The 27606-nt window shown below is 48.2% G+C and overlaps 2 protein-coding genes and 1 pseudogene across 8 annotated transcripts in view; 2 read left to right on the forward strand and 1 right to left on the reverse strand.

Moving 5' to 3' along the window:
• Window positions 1-17519, reverse strand: part of LOC147017782 (dnaJ homolog subfamily C member 9-like) — a 70043-nt gene extending 52524 nt beyond the window's left edge. For 2 of the 7 annotated variants that reach the window (XM_085896767.1, XM_085896760.1), the window contains exon 1: window positions 17380-17519. In XM_085896767.1, coding sequence (XP_085752893.1) covers window positions 17380-17411 — 32 coding nt within the window. In that variant the 5' untranslated portion in view covers window positions 17412-17519. Of the gene's footprint in view, window positions 1-5653; window positions 5837-6249; window positions 6303-16668; window positions 16756-17325 lie in introns of those variants that run through there. The other 5 variants (XM_085896765.1, XM_085896761.1, XM_085896763.1 and 2 more) reach the window with 5 other exon arrangements.
• LOC147017783 (uncharacterized) lies at window positions 10750-11429 on the forward strand (annotated as a pseudogene).
• Window positions 17520-17629: 110 nt separating the features above from the next.
• Window positions 17630-27606, forward strand: part of LOC147017784 (uncharacterized) — a 42817-nt gene continuing 32840 nt past the window's right edge. Inside the window, exon 1 of the mRNA XM_085896759.1 lies at window positions 17630-17846. The gene's annotated coding sequence lies outside the window, so the exon portion shown is untranslated. The remainder of the gene's footprint in view (window positions 17847-27606) is intronic.

Genomic DNA, 27606 nt, shown 5'->3' on the forward strand with positions numbered 1-27606 from the left:
CAGAATTGCAGGGCCGGGCTGAATGGCAGAGCTGACCTGTTCAGGGAGCTGAGGCGTAAAACTGCATGTGCACTAAGGGTGAACAAGGAGGCCTATGTGCAAGGAATCTGTGAGGGGGTAGAGCATCACCTGTGGACAGGTGATTCTCGTCCCGCTTACAGGGGAATTCGCGCATTGCGTTCCTCCAACCCCATCCCTCAGAGCACTGCAGTTAGAGCAGAGAGTGGTAGGCTCTTAACAGAGGAGTCTGAAGTGAAGGCCGCTGTGCCGGTTACTTTGAACGGTTGTACCAGGCTGATCCCCCAGCTGTCGAGTTGGACATCAATGGTGTTGCAATCCCTGTTGCTGACCCTCCAATCAATTGTTGTCCACCTTCGCTTGTGGAAACACGGGCTGCAGTGAACCGGTTGAAACAGGGTAAAGCTCCAGGGATCTGTGGCATCCATGCTGAACTTCTCAAGGCTGGTGGAAATGCTGTACTCGTGTCATTGTATGCAGTTTTGTGCTCTGCCTGGAACACAGGCATCATCTCAACTGATTGGTAGAGGGGCCTTGTTGTCCCTCTCTGGAAAGGGAAGGGTGATCGCCAAGACTGCAACAACTACTGAGGGGTGACGCTGCTCTCAGTGCCGGGCAAGGTCTTTGCTCGGATAATTATTGATAGGGTTCGCCACCATCTGCTGGAGCACCAGCGTCCAGAGCAGTCAGGCTTTACACCAAAGAGGTCAACGATTGACCGTATCCTTGCTCTTCGTGTCCTCACCGAACGCAGACGAGAGTTTCGGCAGGGGCTGCTTGCAGCCTATGTTGATCTCTGTAAAGCGTTCGATTCAGTAAATCGGGATGTCCTCTGGAGGATTCTTGGTCTTCGTGGGGTGCCACCAAAACTGATCGATCTGATGTCTGAACTCTACTCTGGTACTGAGAGTGCTGTGAAGTGTGGCGGTACCATCTCTGACTTATTTCCAGTTGTTAATGGAGTTTGTCAGGGATGTGTACTGGCCCCCACACTTTTCAGCACTTGTATGGACTGGATTCTCGGGAGGATGTCGGAAAGATCAAGCTGCGGTGCATCGTTTGGGAATGTCAAGATCTCGGACCTTGATTTCGCAGATGATGCAGTCATCTTTGCGGAGATGCTGCATATCCTTTTGGGGGCCCTCGAGGTGCTGAATGAGGAGTTGGAGCCGCTGGGATTACAGGTTTCTTGGGTCAAAACTAAGATCCAGGCTTTCAATGACATCTTGGATGCTGCTGTTCTGTCTGTGTCTGTTTGTGGTGAGGATGTTGAGGTCGTAGAGAGATTCACTTACCTTAGCAGCGATATTCATGTCTCTGCTGGCTGTGAGTCAGAGGTCAATAGAAGTCTAGGTCGGGCCTGGGAAGTCATGGATTCACTGGATCATGGGGTGTGGTGCTGCCGGTACCTGTGCGGGAGGACGAAAGTCAGAGTCTTCAGGTCCTTGGTGCTTCCAGTCTTGCTCTATGGATGCGAGACTTGGACTCTGACCAAGGATCTGAGACGGAGACTTAATTCCTTTGGTACCAGGTCTCTTCGGAGAATCCTTGGCTATCGCTGGTCAGATTTTGTGTCCAATGAGCGGTTGCTGAGAGAGACTCGGATGAGATTTGTTACCTGCATGGTCCGTGAGCGTCAGTTGTGGCTGTATGGACATGTGGCTCGTTTTCCTGACGCTGATCTTGCTCACCAGATTCTCTCAGCGAGGGAGTCTCGTGAGTGGAGGAGGCCAATGGGCCGACCACGTGCCTCGTGGTTGCAGCAAGTTGACCAGCATCTCAAGGAGATGGGGATGGGCCTGGCATCTGCCTGGGGGAAGGCCAGACGGAGACCCCTGGAGTACCGGCGGAAAGTGGACGCAGTGACGCGCTATTCTGGCACATGCTCCCATACCTGACCTGACCTGGGTACAGACGTCGGCCATGGTCCAACTTAAACACTTGTCATTTTTGGTGAATCTAGGTCAAAGGTCAAGGTTACCGAAATTCTTATTTTTGCAATAACGTCCACTAAAATGGTCGTATCGACTTCAAACCAAATCCAAAATGTGCATCTTCCAATACTGCATCCAACCATATGTCTCATTGCAGTGTCACACCAACACCCTTCTTTGCAGTCGGGAGTCGAATGTCAAGGGGGTCGGGTCAAAACATTCAAATTGCGATAAAAACGCCATTTCAAGTCCGATTGACATCCAAGTTATGATCATGACCAAACTAAGTGCTCTAACTCATTAAACAGTAGAACTATCGACTTATAAGAACCAAATTGATTTCCAGGTTTTTGTTTCTTCAGAGATCATGAAAATATGACAAAGTTATTCCGGCAATTCCTTGCTCAACGAGAAATTTCATTTGTTTGTTTGTGTACAGGATATCTCAAAAAGTTATAGACAGATTCGGTTTAATTTTTTTGGACAGGTTCGGTGTGTGACAAGGACAAACTGATTAGATTTTGGTGATGATCCGGATCCGGATAAAACTACTAGAATTAAAAAAAAAAAATGATTCTTCACCATTGAGAGATGGGGGACAAAAATGATAGAAAGCATGATATCTCAAAAAGTTGTGGACAGATTCGGCCGAAACTTGGTGGACGTGTTGGGTGTGTGACAAGGAAGAATCGATTCAGTTTTGGTGAAGATCCGAATCTGGATATGAGAATTTTTTTAGTGATTCTTCACCATTGAAAGATCGGGCTAAACCGATATACAACAGGATACTGTGTAAGATATACAACAGGATATGTATTCTCAATTATATTCACTTGTTGAATTCTTGCTGGTACTTTATAAATTTAATTTTTGTACGATAGTCGAATTGGCTGTCAATAATGTTGCCCTTTTCATGACAGTCTTTTGACCTACAGATTGATAAAAGGAATATCTTACTATGAAAAAGGTCTTGCTTGCTGTATAGAAACAGGGTGACCCGGTTGTTAACACTGCAAACTTTTGCCATGATTGTGTCATTCTCTCCCTCCCACCCAAAGTGGCCACGTATTGCAGTTCTGAGTTCTTTTGCCTAGTGCCTATCAGCTCATCCCGTAGTTGAATTGCCAAATGTCTCACCCTTCCATTTTTTGGATGTCAAATGAGTATAAGAGGGATTGCTTCGGGCTTCTAGTTGGTGAAGTTCATCCGAATGTTTCAGTGAATCATTGAATGTTCTTGCTCCATGTATACAAAATTAAAGATTCTCCTTTGGCATGCTGATCCAACTTGTGGAAATTGAGTTCTTTTCCATCACAATACTTCAAAAAGTTGTGGATGGATTCAGACGAAACTTGGTGGACAGGTTGGGTGTGTGACAAGGACGAATTGATTCGATTTTTGTGAAGATCCGAATCCAGATCCGGATATGAGAATTATTTAATTTTAAAAGTGATTCTTCACCATTGAAAGTGCCAAAAACGATATTGTTACGAATCTGCCGCCCGCCCAGCATGCGAACAGCCGCTTTAGCCAATGGCGGCCATCTCGCCCACCGGACGGCCAATTCAGTCGCGACTTTCCGGAACAACGCCGGAAACCAGTCACGGGTGTGCTCCAAGCGCACACCATGGCCGAGTCAACACTCTACCCACACGCGACAGGGTCAATCGCCGAATTATCGATATACCTAAGTATTCGCGCGGGAAGACTACCGAGTGACCGTACCTCAGCGAGGTCTGCTTGGACACGAACCGCATAAGCGGTTCGTTCCGTTCTGGGATAACCGGGCGGTGTATTATCGCGAGACCTCGCTGAACCCAATTCTATTATCGGCTATTATAAAGCCCGCTATTATTCCGAAAGCAAGATATCAGTTCAATTGGGGAAAGAGGACACGATGAACGGGTTAACATTCACACAAGGACATTTATTACTATAGCATGTATACAATTAGGCAAGGCAAACACGCATGCATTTATGCAAGGCAAAGAAAAGCAATGCAATCAACAAAAGCACGATAGGAAGAACTACAACCGTTGTCTATTTATTATGTACAATTACTTAAACATATTTACTTAAGGACACGGCGCCACATCTCTCATACGAAAACCCCGAAAAGAAAAAGAAGGAAGGAAAACGTGACTGTGTGGTGATTTCCTGGGGCTCCGTCCTCCTTCGCCCGTTCTCGTCACGACCGACCCAGAGAGCCCTCGGTCCGGAGCGCCACCTCACTCACGATCCTCAGCAACCGAGAGAGAGTGAGAGTGAGAGTGAGAGTGAGAGTGAGAGTGAGCGATTCTCCTCAGCGCTCGCGTTCCTGTTGACGACTCTCCCACTCTTCTTTTCCGCGCTCGCATTCCTCCTTTTTATACCCACGCCCCGCCCCTTCTCAACTCCCACCCTTCCTTCCAGAACATGCGGTAAACTTCCAGAAGAAAGCGTTTTCCCGCCAAATTAGGGACGCGCGCCGCTGCGATAGTTGTCTTTGTCTCTCGCAGGGTGAAATCCACCGCAGAGACGCCATTCGTTCGGGGGAGGGGGGGACGGGGGCCGCCTGCTTTCCCTCAACGAAGGCCAGGCCTCTGGCAACCGTGTGCTGAGGTAGAAAACGCGGTGGTGGTTGTTGTGGTTGGTGGTTGAGGCTGGTGTTGATCATGGTTGTTGTGGTTGGTAGTTGAGGCGATCATGGTTGGTTTTGATTGTGGTTGTGGTGAAGTGGTTGGTCCAAATAACGAAAGCGAAAGAAAAACGGCTAACTCAAAGATCACAGCCCGGTAACACGAATAATTCCCATTAAACAACGGTGGGGAAATCTAACTGAACACGGACGTATCGGCATAACTGAACAAAGGACCTACATGGTATTCTGCGAATTTCCACAGCTGTAACAATATATAGCATGATATTTGAAAAATGTATTGCGCCGGATATGGTCTTGTGGATCAGGCATTGTGTGGCACAGATATGCGCTCTACCGAGTGCCCTTTTAGTTAAAACATGTTTTTTATTTTGCCAAGATCTGTAAATATAAATTAATAATGAAATGTAAATTGCAAAAGCACAAAATTAATATTGTTGGAGCAGTTTTGATGACTATTCCATCAATGCTTTTTCTACAGACACTTAATCTCATTTGTAAATGAAAACAATTGAACATATTTAGAAACAGACGTCACTCCAAGCAATTAGTGATGATTAGTCCAATGACATCATAACAGGGAATCTGACTGCTACATGGTCGTATTGATGGTACACTGTACCGCCTTTCCTTTATTTTTTTTACCTCCACCACCAAAGGTGGAAGGAGGTTGTTTTCACCCCTGTCTGTCTGTTTGTTTATGTGGAGGATATCTCAAAAAGTTGTGGACAGATTCAGATAAACTGGGTTGACAGATTGAGTGTGAACAATGTCATAAAATCTTAGTCAGCGATGTCAAATAATGCATGTCTTCCTGCATGTCTTCCGTAACCCTGACTATCTTGTAGCTCTGTCTTATTGCTCGTTTATCAAAGAATCATGTCTTCATCGAGCCTCAGGGCACATAATGACCTGCATTGCAAAATGATCAAAATAACTACTGTGAATTAACACAGTGCAGAGAACAACATCAAAGTGATCATGCTGAAGCCTGATGTACATAGCCATCTGTGTGACATTATCAGGCAAATTTTCATCAACATGTATAGGAGAGTTACCTTACCCAATCCATACTCTTGCTGTTGTACAGATACACTGTGGTGTTCAGCAAATGTGCTAGAGTAAGAATTTCGTTTTCTGTACCCCAAGCACCTGCCCTGTCCATACGAGAAGCTCGAATGTAGGTTTCAACACTGAACAGACCAGTGGAAAGTCTGAATGGCTCAATATCAGATGTGTGCGACAACTGCAGAATGCACAGCACCATGTTGTTGTTGCGAGCCAGTGATGAGATGTGCACTTGAGCGACATAAACACTTAACTCTGATAAATTGAACATTGATCACTCCACTCGATGCAGCATGCCAAACCAAAGATGAAAGGTACAGAGCAAGTCCAATAATTCACGCGTGTTACGTACGGGACATTAAGAAAGCTTAACCCTCTGAAAAGCAATTAAGATAGTTATTGATTTCATTGATTTTTATTCCAATGTTGGGCATCTGCAAGGAGAATACGCACAAGAATTGATGTCATTAGTCCTTGGGATGATTATGTAATGAGAAAACATGGTGCGTTATGTATGGGACCACAAGAAACACGATTTTTCAAAGAAATATGTTCAAGTCCAAAGTTTTCTGAAAGTATTTTATCGTTCACCTGACTTTTCAGTGTGGAGAAAGTTGAAACACCTGCATTACTCATCACAAATTCTGTTGCAGAAAAAATACACAGTAGTCAAGAGAGATTAATTAGTGTTAATGAAGGACACATAACATATTGGACAAAAGTCTCCATGAGCTTTACATGCGATATATACATTGTTGGTGTAAATTGCCTTTCATAACACAATCAACAGGATTGAGCATATTTTGACAAAAAGATCCAATATTTAATGATTAGAAACTCAGCAATTCATGTAGTCGGATATGAAACAAAGTGATCATCTGATTATTAAGTATTAAATATGCAAAATGATTTTAAATTTGAATCATATTGTTATGGTTGTGGGGGTAGATGGGGGAATTTAATAGGAAAGTTGGGATTCAATCGAGTTGTTTGGTCCGTGGACGTGTAGGAGACATCTCGATGTAATTGTCGGAAAACTGTGAGCTGAAGTGTTACGTGTCACCACATGGGGCGTGGTGCGGTGTTAATTACATCGGGATTAAGAATAAGTTCCCCCAGTATGTGATTTCCTCCCTGTAACCTATTCCTACGTTTTTACATTTACAAGCGAGCCAAACGTGTCAAGCAGGCAGAAGCCCCGCCTCCAAGGGTGACGGTGGGTGAAGTCATGCCCCTGAGGCTTATGATTGATGGGCGTGACGCCAGAAGCTAGCCAAACTTGCCGAGCGGGTGGAGGCCCTGCCTTCCTGGGTTTTGTGCAAGCAAGTGCAAGCAAGGTTTCGTGCTCCTCCCCGAGGAACGCACGAGGTCGGTGTGAGGAAGGAAGTTGAGGTCGTGTTAGGAACGTGGCTAGGATGGAGGATCTCACTTTGCTCTCCTCTTGGCATGATGAAATGGCTTTCCTTCGACGCATGAAGAAGATGACGTGATTCTTGTATTCGTACTGAGGAGATTTGGCTCGTGTGGTGAAGCGAGACGCTGGCCTGAAACTCTTGGCTGGTCATACGAGATGGCTCCTGCCATGTATTCATGCATGAGATCAACCGGAAGTGCGGTCATCGCGAGGTGGGAACATGGTGGCATTAGGAGGCTGGGCTCATGAATGGTTCTGAAGGTTTCTGTGTGTGAAGCACAATAAAAGATTGATGGTGCATTCAAACTGCTTTCCCTGCCTGATACATTACATGGCGACGAGGATTGGATTCTCGTGAGCGCATGGAAAGTAAGCTGAGCTATTGCAGTTAGCTGTCGGCCTACCAACTCAATATTTCCCTGCATACGCTACTCGATCACCATGTCCCTCGGCCATATTGACGAGTTCAACCCGCGTGAAGCAAGCTGGGAGGCGTACATTGAGCGTCTACAGTATTACTACCAAGCTAACGGCATAGAGGATGATGTAAGGAAGAAAGCGATTCTGATGTCGGTATGCGGCAGCGAGACGTTTACGATTCTGAAGAATCTCGCCATGCCCAGGACCACGATGGATTTAACACATGCCGAGCTTGTGGCAGCTATGAAGGAACACTGTGAATCCACACCCTCAGTCATTACGAGTCGATTGAATTTTTATATGTCGCCAAACCTCGACACAGTCCATTTCGGCATTCATAGCTCACCTGAAACACCTTGCCCAGCATTGCCAGTTTGGTGCTACATTCGACGACATGCTAAGGGTCTTGCTCGTAGTGGGAGTGGAGTAAGATCGAATTCGCCGGCGCCTACTTGCTGAATGGACTCTGACATTTTCCAGTGCTAAGGACATCACTATCGCAATGGAGTGTGGAGACAAAAATGCTGCAGATATTGCTCGTTCCATCGCTTACCAGCCTGGAGCTGACCTGTCATCTGCCAATCGCGTTGAACAACATCCAACCAGAAAATCCGATGCCAAAACGTCTGGAAACTGCATGGTGGCTGGTGCTGGTAAATGCTGTTTCTGCTGCAACGGTGAGCATTCTCCCACTACGTGCCGTTTCAAGAATTCCGCTTGCAACTACTGCCACAGGGTGAGTCATATTGCCTCTGCGTGATCGTCTCGAAAACGGAGGGCAAGGAGAGACGAATGCAAAACCCACCTCCTTGACTCAGAGCATAACCAGGAAGACATGACTGATGGAGACAGCCCTAACAGCCACAGTGTTAAGTCATATGACCTTTTCCACACAAAGTCTGGCAGACTGTCTACTCCTATACTGGTTATCGTAGATATAGACAGACGGACTGTGGAAATGGAGATAGACACGGGTGCTGCCGTCTCACTCATGAGTGAAGCAGCTTTCTGTAACATGTGGGGGAATTCTGAACAACCCAGCCTCCGTTGGTCCCCGATCCGACTCACTGCATATTGCAGTGAGTCAATACAAGCCCGCTGGTCATGTGATGTCACAGTAACCTACGGCAACAACACTTACGAATTACAACTCTTAATCATCCCCGGGGATGGACCCACACTTCACGGACGAAACTGGCTCGATGTTGTCAAACTCAATTGGGAACACATCCATCGACTGCAGGCTTCCAAGCCACCAACCGTACTACAGCACCTCCTCGCGAGATACCCGGACGTCTTCAAGGATGAACTCGGGACATTGAAGGGTTTCACTGCCAAGCTCAACATTGAGAAAGATGCGAAGCCAATTTTCTCCAAAGCACACCCAGTTCCTTTTGCCTTGCAAGAGAAGGTTGATGCAGAATTAGCCAGACTAGAAAAGTTAGGTATCATTGAGTCAGTTCAGTACTCAAATTGGGCTGCTCCAGTTGTTCCTGTTGTGAAGGCAGACAAATCGATACGACTTTGTGGGGATTACAAAATGTCTATCAACAAATGTTCCACCTTGGACAAATATCCCATACCAAGGATCGATGACTTATCCGCAAAACTGAGCGGAGGACAGTCCTTCACAAAGCTTGACATGAGATCGGCCGACCTACAGGTCGTTCTGGATGAGGATTCAAAAGGATATCTCATCATCAACACGCATCGGGGGCTCTACAGATACAACCGCCTGAGTTTTGGTGTCAAATCGGCACCAGGAATCTACCAAAGTTGTATGGATAGCCTGTTTGCTGCTGAACCACACGTTGTTGTTTACCAAGACGACATCCTAGTCACTGGCCGCTCAGAGCTTCATCATCGTGACAACCTCGAACGTGTGCTACGCATTATCTCCGACTCTGGAGTACGCCTGCGGAGAGACAAGTGCGAGTTCATGGTTCCGTCTGTGACCTATCTGGGCCATCGTATCGATGCCGAAGGCTTACATCCCACTGAAGAGAATATCAGAGCAATCAAAGATGCCCCAGCTCCGACCAACAATTCTGAACTCAAGGCTAACATTGGCATGCTGCAGTACTACAGCAGGTATCTCCCAAACATTGCTACCATGCTTGGCCTACTGAATTGCCTGTTAAAAAAGGCATCAGCTGGAAATGGGACATTCCAGCGTCATCAGCCTTCCAGAAATCAAAAGACATGCTGCAGTCTTCAAATGTGCGAGTTCACTACGACCCATACAAAGACATGTTCCTGTCGTCTGATGCGAGTCAGTACGGGGTTGGTGCCGTTTTGTCACACATCATGCCAGATCGCACAGAGAGACCAATCACATTCACATCTCGTACACTGTCCCCAGCTGAGAAGAACTACAGTCAGCTGGACAAAGAAGGACTTGGCATTTTATTTGGAGTTAAGACATTTCACCAGTACGTCTTCAGTCGACATTTCACGATTTACATGGACCACAAACCACTGATTAGTTTGTTTGATCCAACAAAAGCTACCTCAGAGGTCTTACTGCCTCAGATCATATGTTCGTCACTTTCACTCTTGGCATATGATTACAACATTACGCACAGACCTGGCTCCATAATTTCAAATGTGGACGCCATGAATCGCCTGCCACTTCCGGACACAGTGTTTGACCCCCCTGCACCTGGCAGCGTGATATCTCTGATGGAATTTTTGAATGACTACCCAATCGATGCCAACCAGATACGGACCTACACCAGGCGTGACCCACTTCTTTCCAAGGTCATTCATGCTACTGGGAAAAGGTGGGGCCTTCGACATGATGCTGACCCTGAATTGTATTCGTACAAGGCCAGGCAGAATGAACTAAGTGTCGAGAATGGCTGCTTGCTGTGGGGATGCCGAATGGTCATTCCCCCAAACTTGCACACAAAGAAATTGGATCAGCTCCACGATTTTCATCCAGGCATTGTAAGAATGAAATCGCTGGCACGGAACTATGTTTGGTGGCCTCACCTTGACTCTGACATAGAACAGCGTGTGAAACATTGTTATCCGTGCCAAAGCAGTCAAAACGCCCCTGCAAAAGGCACCACTGCATCCCTGGGAATGGCCCACTGAACCATGGCAGAGGATTCATCTTGACTATAATGGACCCATTGAAGGCCGTATGATTCTTATTGTTACGGATGTTCACACGAAATGGATCAATGCCTTTGTAACACATACAGCAACTTCACACGTGACGATAGAGAGACTGCGCCAGTGCTTTGCCACACATGATAGTAAATGACAATGGAACCTGTTTCTCAAGCTCTGAATTCACCCACCTGAACGGTATAATTCACAAGTTTGTTAGCCCATACCATCAAGCTCCAAATAGACTCTCCGAAAGCTCTGTGAGTTTCATCAAGTCTGGTCTAAATAAGATACATGGTGGAAGCCTTCAGACCAGACTATCACGTTTGCTTTTCACTCACCGCATCACTCCCCACACTAGATCGGGGGTGGCACCAGCTGAGCTGCTGATGAAACGACGTTTGCGTACACGACTGGATTGTCTAAGAACAGACGTGGCGTCGGTCGTGCATCAAAATCAGTGGAAACAGAGACTTCATCATGAAAAACAAGCAGTACAGCGCTCAATAAACATCAGGGACCCGGTGTTTGTGAAAAACTTTGGTCGCGGAAAGGCTTGGCTACCAGGGAGGGTTCACAAAAACGAGGGACCATTGTCCTTCCTACTAGATCAAACGAGGACAATCGAGTCGTCCGGAGACACCTTGATCATGTCTGGTATCGGTCTTGTGATCCTGTCATCTTCACAAATGATGTCTCACCACTCCCTGAACCTGTGAAGAGCGAAGTTGGTGCTGCAGATGGTACTGCACCATTCCCTGAGGCTGACCCCAATAATGCCGTTGCAGCGCCACCAGCGTCTGTTGGCTTTGTACCCTGATGATCATCAAGAGTTCCAAAGGCGCCTCTCCATCTCGATTTGTAGCTGTTACTCATATATATATATATATATATATATATATATATATATATATATATATATATATATATATATATTCATGATCTTTGTATTATTTACGAGTGTATTCATTACTCTGGCGTTCATCTTTAACGCATTTTTACACTTAATGGGAGTGCGGAAGATGTTATGTTTTCATATATTGTTACGAATCTGGAAGCCTTGTGCACACAGACAGGCAGCCGTCCACAAGCTTAGTTATTTCGATAAGTACGTGTTTCGAGTTAGGGTCCCGTCCCTGGTGTAATGGGAATTAAATGTACATGCGCTGCGAAGTTATTTTGATAGTTAGGATTTGAATTACATCCATAAATCTTCTACAACAACACCAGCATCACCCTCACCTTCATCTCGCTCTGGCCGACGCCATGGCGACCGTGGTGGGCGGAGTTCAAGGAGGAGCCTCGTGGCGACCCTCGACCAATCAGCGTGCAACGAGTGAGGTGGCCGCCTCTCAGCCAATCAGACCTCGCCACGGTGGGAAAGGCGGTCCGCATGACGTCACCATGCCCCGGGCCAATCAACGGACTTGGCGCCAGTTTTGACCAATGACAGAGGTGAAGAGCGCATTTGCGTGCCAAAACAGTCCAGTGAGGGAGAGCGAGTAGCGAAGAGGCATCCCCTCCCCCCCTGGACAAGTGTGAAATAAGGTTGCGGCGCGATCAGACAGGGGGAGCGTGGTTGTCGGGACGAGCGCGAGAAGAACAAGGGGAATTGAGTTTGGTCCGCTCGAGTGCTGAACGCATCTCTCGATGCTGATCGCATCTCGCTGGCGCCTGGTTCTTCTGACCGCATCTCGCTGGCGCCTGGTTCTTCTGATCGCATCTCGCTGGCGTCTGGTTCTTCTGATCGCATCTCGCTGGCGTCTGGTTCTTCTGATCGCATCTCGCTGGCGTCTGGTTCTTCTGATCGCATCTCGCTGGCGTCTGGTTCTTCTGATCGCATCTCGCTGGCGTCTGGTTCTTCTGATCGCATCTCGCTGGCGTCTGGTTCTTCTGATCGCATCTCGCTGACGTCTGGTTCTTCTGATCGCATCTCGCTGGCGTCTGGTTCTTCTGATCGCATCTCGCTGGCGTCTGGTTCTTCTGATCGCATCTCGCTGGCGTCTGGTTCTTCTGATCGCATCTCGCTGGCGTCTGGTTCTTCTGATCGCATCTCGCTGGCACCTGGTACTTCTGACCGCATCTCGCTGGCGCCCGGTTCTTCTGACCGCATCTCGCTGGCGCCCGGTTCTACTGATCGCATCTCGCTGGCGTCTGGTTCTTCTGATCGCATCTCGCTGGCGCCCGGTTCTTCTGATCGCATCTCACTGGCGCCTGGTTCTTCTGATCGCATCTCACTGGCGCCTGGTTCTTCTGATCGCATCTCGCTGGCGCCCGGTTCTTCTGATCGCATCTCGCTGGCGCCCGGTTCTTCTGATCGCATCTCGCTGGCACCCGGTTCTTCTGACTGCATCTCGCTGGCGCCAGTTCTTCTGACCGCATCTCGCTGGCGCCCGGTTCTTCTCACCGCATCTCGCTGGCGCCCGGTTCTTCTGATTGCATCTCACTGGCGCCCGGTTCTTCTGACCGCATCTCGCTGGTGCCCGGTTCTTCTGACCGCATCTCGCTGGCACCTGGTTCTTCTGACCGCATCTCGCTGGCACCTGGTTCTTCTGATCACATCTCGCTGGCGCCTGGTTCCTCTGACCGCATCTCGCTGGCGCCTGGTTCTTCTGATCGCATCTCGACGCTGGTCTGGTTCGCTTGTCTCAGTCAAACCGCACAAGGCGGGAAGGTCCATGTCCTTCTGGGTGTGTGTGTGTGTGTGTGTGTGTGTGTGTGTGTGTGTGTGTGTGTGTGTGTGTGTGTGTGTGTGTGTGTGTGTGTGTGTGTGTGTGTGTGTGTGTGTGTGTGTGTGTGTGTGTGTGTGTGTATTTGTGGGCCCATCTGGAAGTAGAAATCGTTAAGTGCTTGCTCTTTGTACATTGCATGACTATATTCGGTGTTAATTCTGCTCTGTGTTTTGCCTTTCCATATTGTAAATAAATCCCCTGTGAAATGTATCAGCTCATTTCTGTGTTTTCCATATTGGTTTAACACGGTGTGTGTTTGGGAATTAAAGAAGGTCGTTGCTGCTGTAGAAGTACATTTGGACCGACGGGACCTCGGTAACCATCCACTCGGAAACGACTCGTCCCGTTCAAGTTCCGTCGAAGGTGTGAATACTCGATAGTTCGCCATGTGGCCCTCGAGGTATTTTGAAGTTTCGCAAATAACCCTGTACTACGTGGTTGATTTATTGACGATTCACGGTCCTGTAAGGGACCCGTACCCTCAGAGTTTTCCGAAAGGTACGATCTAGATTCCGGGTGTTCGGTAGAGCCGACCCTACTGCTCCACCTAGCGGTCGTGCTCGCAGCCGACGCCCAGCTCCACAACAATATGAGAACAACCGGAAGTGCGGCCATCACGAGGCGGGAACATGGTGGCATGAGGAGGCTGGGCTCATAAATGGTTCTGAGGTTTCTGTATGTGGAGCACAATAAAAGATTGATGGTGCATTCAAACTGCTTTCCCTACCTGATACATGACAGCCCCGATGCCTCGTGTATGTCACCGAAGGGAAGGGCGCAATTCTGCAGAGTGCCGCGTATCGGCACGTGCAATCGACGCATGAACCAGCTGCATGGGGTCTCTGAGCCTTGGTGTTGAATACGCTCACAAATTGCTTGACGAACGTTTCCACTGTGAGAGAGCATCTTGGTGCCATTTTGCGCGTGTCTACATGTGCAAATAGAAGCGCCTCAATTGCAAGTTCCACAAAGACCATCTCTGCATTAAGCTAAGTGCCAGAATAAAGAAAGGGTTTTCTTATATTTTGTTTCCCCCTGTTTGTGTTTAAGTCTGCGTGTAGAGGTGCCTCGACTTTAGGATTTATTTACTTCACGTTATTATCATTACCTTTTGAATCATTGTCCCATTTAAATATTTGTCTATTTTTATTAAATTCCACAGTTATTTTAAGTGGATGTGTCCGTGTATTTGTCATGGGGTTTGAGTATAAACCCCCTGTGCTGTGCTTTCCACGTGCCTCCATCCCTCCGCCATTGCGCCACACCCTTCCCGCGCGCATTATAATCTCCGAGGATCAATGTGTCCGTCTCCTAATCAGGAAAAACTGCTTGACTGTCCAGGCTGGCAGTGTTAACCGCCCGTCTCCACAATTTGGGTCGGCGGATTAACCTCGGCCGCCAGCGTTGTGACAATATTAACCATGGTTTGCAAGTACTTCTGAAGAAAATGTGCAGACATACATAAAAATGTATGATACAAGGTGATTAAACCCGGACAGAACACACAGGACAGATCTGTTTTAGTGTGTGTACAAGGAATGAAAATAAACAAAATAATTTGCATTGAGTAATTTGTTGGTAATTAAAAATTTTTATGCTCATATACATTTTTGTTTTGATTTGTCTCAGGACCTCAGGGCGTTTGTACATTCAATAGAAGTAATTATATGTAGATGTTAACATTTATCAACTCGACTGAAAATATCAAATCTGACAACGTCGTTATAAAATGGACGACTTCCACTTACACAAGGGAATAGAAGAATGTATTCATTTTGTGTAAAAGGGAAATACATATTCGAGTACGTTTCAGAGAAAAACCAGAAACTTCGAGGTGCCTGAAATAATGATAAACAAAAACTCATATCTTCTTCAAAATGAGGTTTTTTTTTGGGGGGGGGGGTTTGTATACCTTGTTGAGCTCGTGTGAGAGCTAACACACAACGCACAGCAAGGGGGGCATGAGACAAGAGGGGTGGAGTGGGAAGGACAAAACAGTGGTGCACAACTGAGGAAGGAAAGGCAGACGTGCGGTGGAACGTTAATTACGATTCATACTGTTTCATCAAAATGATTCTGCATAGAATAACAGTGACGATGGAAACAAAATAATGTTTGAAATCCATTTTCTACCGGTCATACTAAAACACCGCCAGGACGCGTCCGGAGACAAACACCGCCAGGAGGCGTCCGGAGACAAACACCGCCAGGATGCGTCCGGAGACAAACACCGCCAGGACGCGTCCGGAGACAAACACCGCCAGGACGCGTCCGGAGACAAACACCGCCAGGACGCGTCCGGAGACAAACACCGCCAGGAAGCGTCCGGACACAAACACCGCCAGGACGCGTCCGGAGACAAACACCGCCAGGACGCGTCCGGAGACAAACACCGCCAGGACGCGTCCGGAGACAAACACCGCCAGGACGCGTCCGGAGACAAACACCGCCAGGACGCGTCCGGAGACAAACACCGCCAGGACGCGTCCGGAGACAAACACCGCCAGGACGCGTCCGGAGACAAACACCGCCAGGACGCGTCCGGAGACAAACACCGCCACGACGCGTCCGGAGACAAACACCGCCAGGACGCGTCCGGAGACAAACACCGCCAGGACGCGTCTGGAGACAAACACCCCGAAGACGCGTCCGCAAACACTGCCAGGACATGTCCAGAGACAAACTCCCATATGGACAAGCACCATCTGGATATGTCCAGAGAGAGAGAGAGAGAGAGAGAGAGAGAGAGAGAGAGAGAGAGAGAGAGAGAGAGAGAGAGAGAGAGAGAGAGAGAGAGAGAGAGAGAGAGAGATGTGGGAGGAGAGTACTACACTCCATTGAGAGGGGATAGAGCAAGGATGGGATAACGAGAGGGAGAGAGAGACAGAGACAGACAGGGGGGTGCGGGTAGGGGAGTTAGCAGAAATAATATGTTAAGCTTCATGATCAAAACACACACACACACACGCACACACACACACAAACACACACACACACACAGACACACACACAAACGGACACACACACACACACACACACACACACGCACGCACCACAAACACACACACACACACACACACACACACACACACACACACACACACACACACACACACACACACACACACACACACACACACACACACACACACACACACCACAAACACACACACAAACGGACACACACACAAACGGACACACACACAAACAAACACACACACACACACACGCACCACAAACACACACACACACACACAAACACACACACACACACACACACACACCATATCCACACACCAATGCTTCCCCATTAAATCACACTCTCACCGTTGACTAACCCCTCACGTTCTGCGTACACACATCCATTATTCTGACAAATTGTTTTATTTTGCCCCGAAGTCGCCGGTGTTACCATGGTCACTCATCCTTGTAACCACGCCCCTCCGCTAATAACCACGCCCCTCCGCTAATAACCACGCCCCTCCGCTAATAACCACGCCCGCACGTGTTTTCACGTGTCTGTCACGTGCGTCTTTTGTGGACGTAATTGGGCCACAACTGGAAACCCACAAACAAAACGGTCTGTTCATTACAGTTCGGATTCTCCAACTTTAGTTTTGCTTGTGACAGATGGGGTCGTAATTTATTTTCTGAGCCATCCCTCCATCGAGAGTGCAGGTGTACGCTCAGATGGGCAAAGCCTGGTGAGGGTGGCCGGGTGATGATCATGATGATTAAACAGAATGCTGGACAGGAAGCTCCCCAAAACTCCTTAATGTCCAATCGTTGTGAAACCGGCGTTGTCGGGGACGACCAAGAGACACTGTTTAAAGATCGACATGCCGACACATGGCGCCAAAGGAGTCACGATGGAACAGGTAAGTCACTGAGAAGCAAGCACTTCAGAAGGGCTCAGTGTATCAAGAAATCCAAAGATTAAGATTATAAAACCAACAATCAGAGTGTGGTGTTCGGCTCTTCCACCTGAGGGAAAGTGCATTCGCTCAAGAACAGGACGACAGTGATGGAACATCTCACCCTCGACACAATGGTCTCTGTGGAGCTGTCATCGCCGGTTCAGAACAAACACCATTTCTGACGTCACTCACGTAAACGACAGGGACGATGTCCTTTAAAAAAAATTGTTTCTACAAAAAATATTACTCCTTGTATAATTGAAATACAAAGCAAGTACGTACACTTTATTGTTAAAATAACCGTCGAAGAATAACGACGAGAATTAACATTTAAAACAATTCCAAACGGAAATACGTCACTGCTGTGGTAATCGGAAAAAAATAAAACTACGACGGCGGCACAAATTGATTTATTAATGTTAAAGTGATAAAGAGTACTGGGAATAATAATGGGATATCTAACATAGTAAATAAATAACAGTGACGGAAATATAAAATGACAATCGCGGTGGGATGACGTCACAGTGGGCGGGACTTATGCACGTGTCGTGAAGAGGAAGCATCGCGGGTCATCACTGTCAATGCAATGTATGGATTTTTCAGCAATCACGGGCTGGTTTCATTCCCCGAGAAGTTCACTGTTGATCGTGTGAATGTCGTCCTCATTCCAGCTCACTGCAGCTCTCCAAATTACAGCCATAACGCTTAAAGCAGGGGCACCGCAGGATTTTCCGTGCTCTATCTTTTTATCGTGCTCTATCTTTGATGATAGGATGAAAACCACGGGGTAACATCCCTGGGTCAGATTGCGGGAGAGTGTGTTGGAGTGGTGCTGAGGTGTCGTCCACCAGACGGCGGTCTCCTTGGGTTAACCTGAGGCGGTCCCTTCGGGTGGGTGCCTGGAATGTCCTATCCCTAAGAGAGGATGATCACCTGTCTCTGTTATCATCTGAGCTCAAGCGTTTGGACATCGGGATTGCAGCTCTCTCTGAGGTTCGGAGACCGGATTGCGGCGAGATAATGGTGGGTGGTTACACCTACTATTGGTCTGGTCGCTCTGATGGTTACCATACCCAAGGAGTTGCTGTAGCTGTTTCCAATAAGCTAACCCCAATGATAATTGAGGTAACACCGGTCAACGAGCGTATTATGAGATTAAGGATTCGTCACTCCTTCGGTGTCATTTCCCTGGTCTCTGTTTATGCTCCGACTGAGGCGAGTGATCTCACCGTGAAGGATGCATTCTACGCCACACTCGAGTCTGTGGTTGATCAGTGCCCCAGACGAGATACACTTCTAGTCTTGGGGGATTTCAATGCATCTACTGGAACTGATAGGGATGGTTATGAGGTGTGTGTTGGTCCCCATGGGTCAGGAACTATGAACCAGAATGGCACTAAGTTCCTTGACTTTGCAAGAAGTCATGGACTTGGGGTGGCTGGTTCATGGTTTCAGCGCCCACAAGCTCATCGCTGGACTTGGTATTCCAACGCTGGCGGTGTGGCAAAGGAGATTGACCATGTCCTCATTGACGGTCGTTGGAGGATGATCCAGAACTGCAGGGTCTACCGGAGTGCTCAGTTCCTCAATACTGACCACAGGCTTGTTGTAGCAACTCTAAAGCTGCACCTTAAATCCTGGAGAATGGTACCATCCAAGCCGAGGCTGGATGTTGCCAAGCTCAGGGATGAGAGAGTAGCTGAGGAGTTTGCGAACAGGCTGAGTGGACACTTGGGGGGTCTGGGTGCTTTGGGGGGTCCTGAAGAGTTGTGGAGCGCCTTCAAGACCACCGTCCTTGATGTTGCCGGTGGATATCTTGGAGCTCACCGCAGGGCAAAGAAGAATTTTGTCTCTCAAGGGACACTGGATACCATTGACCAGAGTCACAGGGCCAGGCTGAATGGCAGAGCTGAGCTGTTCAGGGAGCTGAGGCGTAAAACTGTACGTGCACTGAGGGTGGACAAGGAGGCCTATGTGCGAGGAATCTGTGAGGGGGTAGAGCATCACCTGTGGACAGGTGATTCTCGTCCCGCTTACAGGGGAATTCGCGCATTGCGTTCATCCAAGCCCATCCCTCAGAGCACTGCAGTTCGAGCAGAGAGTGGTAGGCTCTTGACAGAGGAGTCTGAAGTGAAGGCCCGCTGGGCCGGTTACTTTGAGCGGTTGTACCAGGCTGATCCCCCAGCTGTCGAGTTGGACGTCAAGGGTGTTACAATCCCTGTTGCTGACCCTCGAATCAACTGTGGTCCACCTTCGCTTGTGGAAACACGGGTTGCGGTGAACCAGTTGAAACGGGGCAAAGCTCCAGGGATCTGTGGCATCCATGCCGAACTTCTCAAGGCTGGTGGAAATGCTGCACTCGTGTCGTTGCATGCAGTTTTGTGCTCTGCCTGGAACACAGGTATCATCCCAACTGACTGGAAGAGGGGCCTTGTTGTCCCTCTCTGGAAAGGGATGGGTGATCGCCAAGACTGCAACAACTACCGAGGGGTGACGCTGCTCTCAGTGCCGGGCAAGGTCTTTGCTCGGATAATTCTTGATAGGGTTCGCCACCATCTGCTTGAGCACTAGCGTCCAGAGCAGTCAGGCTTTACACCAAAGAGGTCAACGATTGACCGTATCCTTGCCCTTCGTGTCCTCACCGAACGCAGACGAGAGTTTCGGCAGGGGCTGCTTGCAGCCTATGTTGATCTCTGTAAAGCGTTCGATTCAGTGAATCGGGATGTCCTCTGGAGGATTCTTGGTCTTCGTGGGGTGCCACCAAAACTGATCGATCTGATGTCTGAACTATACTCTGGTAATGAGAGTGCTGTGAAGTGTGGTGGTACCATCTCTGACTTATTTCCAGTTGTTACTGGAGTTCGTCAGGGATGTGTACTTGCCCCCACACTTTTCAGCACTTGTTTGGACTGGATTTTAGGGAGGATGTCGGAGAGATCAAGCTGCGGTGCATCGTTTGGGAATGTCAAGATCTCGGACCTTGATTTTGCAGATGATGCAGTCATCTTTGCGGAGACTTTAGACATCCTTTGGGGGCCCTCGAGGTGCTGAATGAGGAGGCGGAGCCACTGGAATTATGGGTTTCTTGGGTCAAAACTAAGATCCAGGCTTTTGGTGACATCTTGGATGCTGCTGTCCTGTCTGTGTCTGTTTGTGGTGAGGATGTTGAGGTCGTGGAGAGATTCACTTACCTTGGCAGTGATATTCATGAACTCTGCTGGCTGCGAGTCAGAGGTCAATAGACGTCTGGGTCGGGCCTGGGGAGTCATGGATTCACTGGATCATGGGGTGTGGCGCTGCCGGTACCTGTGCGGGAGGATGAAAGTCCGAGTCTTCAGGTCCTTGGTACTTCCAGTCTTGCTCTATGGGTGCGAGACTTGGACTCTGACCAAGGATCTGAGACTGAGACTTAATTCCTTTGGTACCAGGTGTCTTGGAGAATCCTTGGCTATCGCTGGTCGGATTTTGTGTCCAACGAGCGGTTGCTGAGAGAGACTCGGATGCGATTTGTTACCTGCATAGTCCGTGAGCGTCAGTTGCGGCTGTATGGACATGTGGCTCATTTTCCTGACGCTGATCCTGCTCACCAGATTCTCTCAGCGAGGGAGTCTCATGAGTGGAGGAGGCCAGTGGGCCGACCACGTGTCTCATGGTTGCAGCAGGTTGACCATCATCTCAAGGAGATGGGGATGGGCCTGGCATCTGCCTGGGGGATGGCCAGACGGAGGCCCCTGGAGTACCGGTGGAAAGTGGACGCAGCGACGCGCTGTTCTGGCACATGCTCCCATACCTGACCTGACCTATCTTTTTAAATGCTGAGCCTCAACCCAGGAAGTAACTCGTGTGTGTATATATATATATGTGTGTATATATATATATATATATATATATATATATATATATATATATATATATATATATATATATATATATATATATTGTTTGGGTTCTCGGAACCGTATGCATACAACATACAGTTGTTCCGAGTCAGTTATTCCATTAATATACGTGTAGTTGGATCCCTTCCTTGTGTAGTGGGAAGACACGGGGTGCGTTGCGATGGGGTTTGGTTATTAAATTATTAGGTTATTAAATCATTGTTTCCCTTTTATTTTATCCCCTCCATTCCGCTTCCCACTCTTCTACTGAGGTAAATCTGCCTCGCTTGCTCCCCTCGTTACGCTGGCCACACCGTACGGGACTACCCACTGTATCCGGAGTCGCGTTTTCTGAGGCAGAATCCGAGGTTCTCTATGAAAGCCGCATGGGCTTCCACCTTCCAAACTCAGACACTCACGGAGTGGGTGGGCCAGACCGGCGTCTGGCCGAAACCCCGCCCAGAAGGGCGGACCAGATGAAGGCCCGGTCCAATCGGGATGCTCGGATCGGACGATGACGTCAGTTTCGCCATGGCTCCTCCCCGAGCTCCAGGATGGAGAAAGCACGGACTTGCTACTTCTTCTTTCTTCTTTGTCTCCCTTTTTCTTCTTCTTCCTTGTTCTTCTTCTTCTTCCTTGTTCTTCTTCTTCTTTGTTCTTCTTCCTTGTTCTTCTTCCTTCTTCTTCATTCTTCTTCCTTTTTCTTCTTTCTTTTCCTTTTTCTTCTTTCATTCTTTTTCTTCTTCTTTTTTTTCTTCTTTTTCTTTTTCTTTTCTCCTGCTGCCTGACTCTGCCTTCGGCTCGCCTACTGTACTGGTCCTCACCCACACGACCTCGACCAAGCCTCTAATCTGGTCCTTCCTTCTGCTCATCTCTCGCCTCTTGATTCCACCAGACATGATTACGTGTGGCGTGCAGCCGTCAATGTGTCCACGTGCGTCGGTCTATGTGTCCACGTGCGGCGGTCGATGTGTCCACGTGCGGCGGTGGACCGAACCACTCAACTTCTGTCGGGTGCCGCACCACAGAGCATACCTTCCCCCGAAACGCTCAGGTACCAAAAACTGTGACCTCAACTCCCTTCCTCCCAGGCTGCAAAAGTCCATTGGGTTTATTTTGTCTGAGTGTGTGGTGCCTGTCCGTAAAGGCCCAGTCACACCTTGACGTTTTAGCCAGCTTATGCCGATTTTTGAAAAATTTGTCTTCAACACTGGCACACGTCCAATACGTTATGGGTAAGTTTTGGAAAAATTGAGAGCACGCTGAAAAACACTGCCATATGTCGAAGTACGCTGGCTTTCATCGTTGTACTTTGCGGTTGTCCTCAAATCCGAGCCGTATCCCTGGACATATCACGTGCTTTTGACACAGTCTGGCACCCTGCCCTACTCACCAAACTCTCTTCCCATGGTATTCAAGGCCATCTCCACTCATGGCTCGCAGACTTCCTCTCCTGTCGCAGTCAACGTGTGGCCCTAAATGGAGTTCTTTCATCCCCTCTTCCTGTGCAGGCTGGAGTTCCTCAAGGTAGCGTTCTGGGCCCTGTTCTTTTTCTGGTTTTCATCAATGATCTCTCGGACTCTCTGGAAAATCCTCTATTTCTCTTTGCCGACGACTCCACCCTCTGCCGTACCATCTGTCATCCCTCAGACCGGCAAGCAGCAGCTTCTTCGCTCACTGCAGATCTGGATAAAAATCACAAACTGGTCCAACACGTGGAACATGTCTTTCAATCCAGACAAATCTCACACTCTCACTATGTCTCTTCGAAAGGACCGTTTAGAAAACCCCCCATCCACTTTCTCAACAATCCTCTGGAAGAAGTCTTTTCTTTCAAGCTTCTAGGTCTCACTATCTGCCATGACCTTTCCTGGGAAAGTCACATTTCCAACCTCGCCTCAAAAGCCAGTCGGCGACTGGGAATCCTCCGTCGTGCTAAGTCCTTCCTCGGCCCTCTTGAGCTCCTGACCACTTACAAAGCTTTTGTCCGTAGCCTGATGGAGTACTGCTCTCCCCTCTGGGCTGGTGCTCCTGCCTCCCACCTTTCTCGGCTTCACGCTGTCGAAACCAGGGCATTTAAGATCATCGGCATCTCCCGCAATGAAGCTGAGTCTTTGGGGCTCTCACTCGATCACCGCAGGTTGGTCGGTGGTCTTTCTGTCTTCTACCGACTCCTCTCCAGCCTTGCCCCCCCTGCTCTCTCTGCGATTTGTCCCCACCACATTTCCACAGGGCGCTCAAGGTCCGCCAACAACCCCCTTCTGGTAAAACTACCAAAATCACGAATCACTGCTCATCTTCACTCTTTCATTCCTCTTTTTTTCCCGCCTTTGGAATAAACTTCCTCACTCTATTCTTTCCCATTCTTCCCTCCAGGCTTTCAAAACAGCTGTTCACCACCACCTCTTATCTTCCCCCATCCAAATCCTCGATCTTTTCTACCCCCGATAATCCACCCAAGCCCACTTCCTTCATTTCTCCTGCTTTCCTTCCTGAAAGTCCCCGAAATGTCCATCTTCTCTTCGCCATGTTCCCCGTCCCATCCTCACTTGCTGTGAGTTGTGTGTTAGCTCTCATACGAGCCTCGACCAAGGTATACAAAAAAAAAAGAAAAATTTTTGCATGCTTGAAATTTTACGACTTATGCCAGCGTATGACTCACATGTTCCGCTTCGCTGGCCATAACTTGTAGGCACGTTATGTGATCGTTGACACATGTCGACACACGTTAATTGTGGGTTAATGATAAGTCAAAACACGTCGAGGTAATTATTAGCGAACCCGAAACTTATTTCTAACCTATGAGTAACGTGTTGTAGGCACGTTACGCGATTGTTGACACACGTCCACACACGTTACTTGTAAGTTACTCATAAGTCGAAACACGTCGATTTAATGGTTAGCATCAGTGTTCCAGACTCCCTGTTTTTTTTTTTTCTTTGGTATGACGGTGATGTTGACACTTCGATTTCTAGTGCGGTTATGATTTAAATTGATGAGCGGCAGCCTATTAATTATATTATATTATAATCGCACTAGATATCGAAGTGTCAACATCACCGTCATACCGAAGAAAAAAAAAACCAATGTCACCCGCAGGGTGACCCGAATCTTGCCAAAAGGTGACCACGTGTGACTTCTTGAAATCACACTGAGGTGAACAGTGCTGCTATCCACCAGGAGCGACTCCTTGAGGAATATCTGCCGACGAGAGATTCCGATGAGAATCATTCTACAGAGTAACCATGAAAAATATGCTTTTGCCTCATAACGTCACCAAATGACATCATAATGTCTCAAGCTTGACATATCGAGAAAGCACTCATCGAGGTGTTCAATTTGAGGTACTACACGATATGGTTCCTAAAACTTGAAAATTTGATCTTGGGGTCAAATATGTTTGACCTTCAGCGCTAACCATGAAGGTCAAGGCCAATCGCCACCCAAAATTAATCAGCTGAGCGCCAGACCATGAACTATATTCCCATGAAGTTTGAAGACGATCCAATCAAAATTACTCAAAAAATAAGGGTTTTGTCGACTCCCCTGATTTGCAACAAAGTGACCTTGACCTTTGACCTTGACCTTCAAAATTTTATGCGCTGAAAGGGACCTCTATAGGCCTCTGATATGCGAAGTTACAAAAATTTCCAATGATAACTGTGCTCTGCAGAATTTTTAAAATACTTGATTACAGACAAACAAACAAAAAATAAAAAAAACATACAAGCTGACTAACATATTGTTGCGGTATTCGCGCCCGCCGGCGTGCTGACGGCCACGTAACTCGAATCGCGGCACGTCGCCCACCGGACGGACAATCCAGTCGTGACCCTCTCGGACTAACGCCGGGAACCAGTCACGGGTGGACCTTTCGGTCTCACCGCGATAGAGCCAATCAGCCCCCACGTGGGATAGGGTTGCTCGCCAAATTCGACCTACCTAAGTACCCATGCGGAGGGTAGACCGGGCGATCGCACCTCGCCGCAGGTCGACTTCGGACACGGGCCACTTAAGCGACCCGTTCCGTACTATCAGAATAACCGAGCGGTGTTATCGTCGACCTCGACGGTTCGATTAATTATCGGGCGTATTCAGCCCACTACCAACCCTTTACCTGAAGCAAGATGAGGATTCAATGGAGGAAAAGACGAAGCGAAGCGGGAGAACAGTTCAACAATAAAGCACATTTATTCGCGGCACACGGGAAGCACACAAATACAATTCCACCAAATGCACACAAAAAAAAGAAAACACAATTCCATTTACACAAAAAGCAAATATAAAAGTGAAAACACAGTGCAGAGCTAATACCGACTACCGAGCACACGGCAACACTTATACAATTCTACTTCACAGACGGCGCCGACAACACATACCCAAAACCAAGGAAAGAATACCCCCAAGAATGAGGCGGGCCTGAGGCCGAGACCGGGTCGCGCCTACCCGTCTGGTGATGAGACGCGGAGCGGCGATGGCGCCGCAACCCGCGGGCCTCGTGGACGGTGTCTGGTAGGGGGTGGGAACGGGGCCCCCTTGGTCGCACTATCTCAGCGCGGGGGGGAAACAGGAGGGGGTTGCTGATGCTCGGGGTATAGAGGATCTTTATTATCCCTGGTGTGCGTCTCCACCTCGGCCAGGTCGCGCTGCCGGCCTTCCTCGGGCGTGCAGCTCCCGGCACCGTCGCGAGCACCCCCTCGTCTGCCTTCGCCGCTGCCGCCTCTCCGCCTCTGGACTCTCCACCCTGGACTCTTCTTTGGGCTCTCCTCGTTCGACTCTCTTCAGCTTCTCCAGCTACTGCAGGCTTCGGGCTCCAGACTTCCACACTGCTCTGACTGACGAACACGGTCCTTTTATCCCCCGTAGCTTCGCCTTTGACCCCCTCCCTTTGACCTTTCACCTCGCTCCCCATTGGCCCGAGAAAAAGTGGGCGTGAAGGCTTTTTGATCCACAAATTTGCATATATCGATCGTTCTGGAGGCGGGGCCAAATCGCCCCTCGCTCACCGATTGGACGGCAAAAAGTGGGCGTGTGTCGTTTTTGATCCGTTTTTGAAGCACAAAATCCGTGATTTTGTACACGCTGTTCGACGCGCGCTCTGCACGAATCCAACACCGGTACCCACAGCGGGGCAAGAACGGTGGCGATGCTACGGTTGCGAGGTGTGACGGGAAGGTCGTGGCGGTTGTGGTGAAGCGGCGTTGTGGTTGGTGGTTGATGTTGTGGTTGTGGTGGTAATCATGGCGGTTGGTCCAAAATAAAGATAGTAAAAGAAAAACGGCTATCCTGAAGAGTCGCAGCTCGCATAAATGACATGTATTCCCACTAGACAACGGGTTTGGGCCTAACTACACATATACTTGCCGAGATACCTCACCTAAGGGACCTGAATGGTGGTTTGCGAATTTGGTAACCACAACACTATCTTGCAAAAACTTCGTTTTGGCAAGATAAAAATAATAAATAAAAACAGGGAGTCTGGAACACTAATGCTAACCATTACATTGACGCATTTCGACTTATGAGTACCTTACAAGTAACTTTTGTCGAAGTGTGCCAACGATTGCATAACGTGCGTACAACTTATTCCCATCGCATGCGGAACGTGTGAGGCATACGGCGAGTACGTCGTAAAATGTTTAACATGTTTAAAAGTACAAGACGTACTCCACTTACTACGACGTATGATAGCGTACTTTAGCGTTCTATTCACGTATACCAAACTTACCCATACCGTATTCGACGTGCGCCAGCGTTTTAGACACATTTTTCAGAGGTCGGCATTCGCTGGCAAGATCGCCAAGGTGTGACTGCGATGTCGACACTTCCATTTCTCCGGCGGTTATGATTTGAATCGTTGTGCTGCAGCCTTTTAATAGGCTACGCCACGTGATCGTCGGCGATACGCTGCCGCGCTATGCATAAGTTAGACTATTTTTGGACATAGGTTGTGAATGCCAACAACAGGCTAAGCATTCGTTGGTATAAGTTATCTATAAGACAACGAAACGTTCTGTGTCTGTTACTAATATGTTATGCATACGACCAACTCCTCATGAATACATCAGAATCTTTAGAAAAAACATCAAACGTTCAGTGTCAGCCAGCGTTTTACATACATTTTGATAAGTTGCCATTGCTGGCTGAAACATCAAGGTGTGACTGGGCCTTTAGATAAGCCTGTATAAGATCTTCATTGTTGTGATTATTGCTTTTATTAATCTCACGTTAAGTCTGTCGTCTCTCCATCCATCGACAAACACTTGCAACTTCTCTGAAACTTCACATACGAATTCGATGTAACTTTACCACAACGCTCATCACTGTGTTTGCACCAAAGTTCACGGCATTAAAATAAATATCGGGCCCGAAAGGGGTCTTTGGGGGTCACCCCACAAAATAGGTATTTGCTTTCTTTTCCGTGACATATTTTGTTGTTCATCCATGCCGACCAGTAGATCCCTGGTCAT

The sequence above is a fragment of the Eptatretus burgeri genome, chromosome 10 (assembly GCF_056783735.1).
Source record: "Eptatretus burgeri isolate ZD-2024b chromosome 10, Ebu_testis_v1, whole genome shotgun sequence".
Taxonomy (NCBI): domain Eukaryota; kingdom Metazoa; phylum Chordata; class Myxini; order Myxiniformes; family Myxinidae; genus Eptatretus; species Eptatretus burgeri.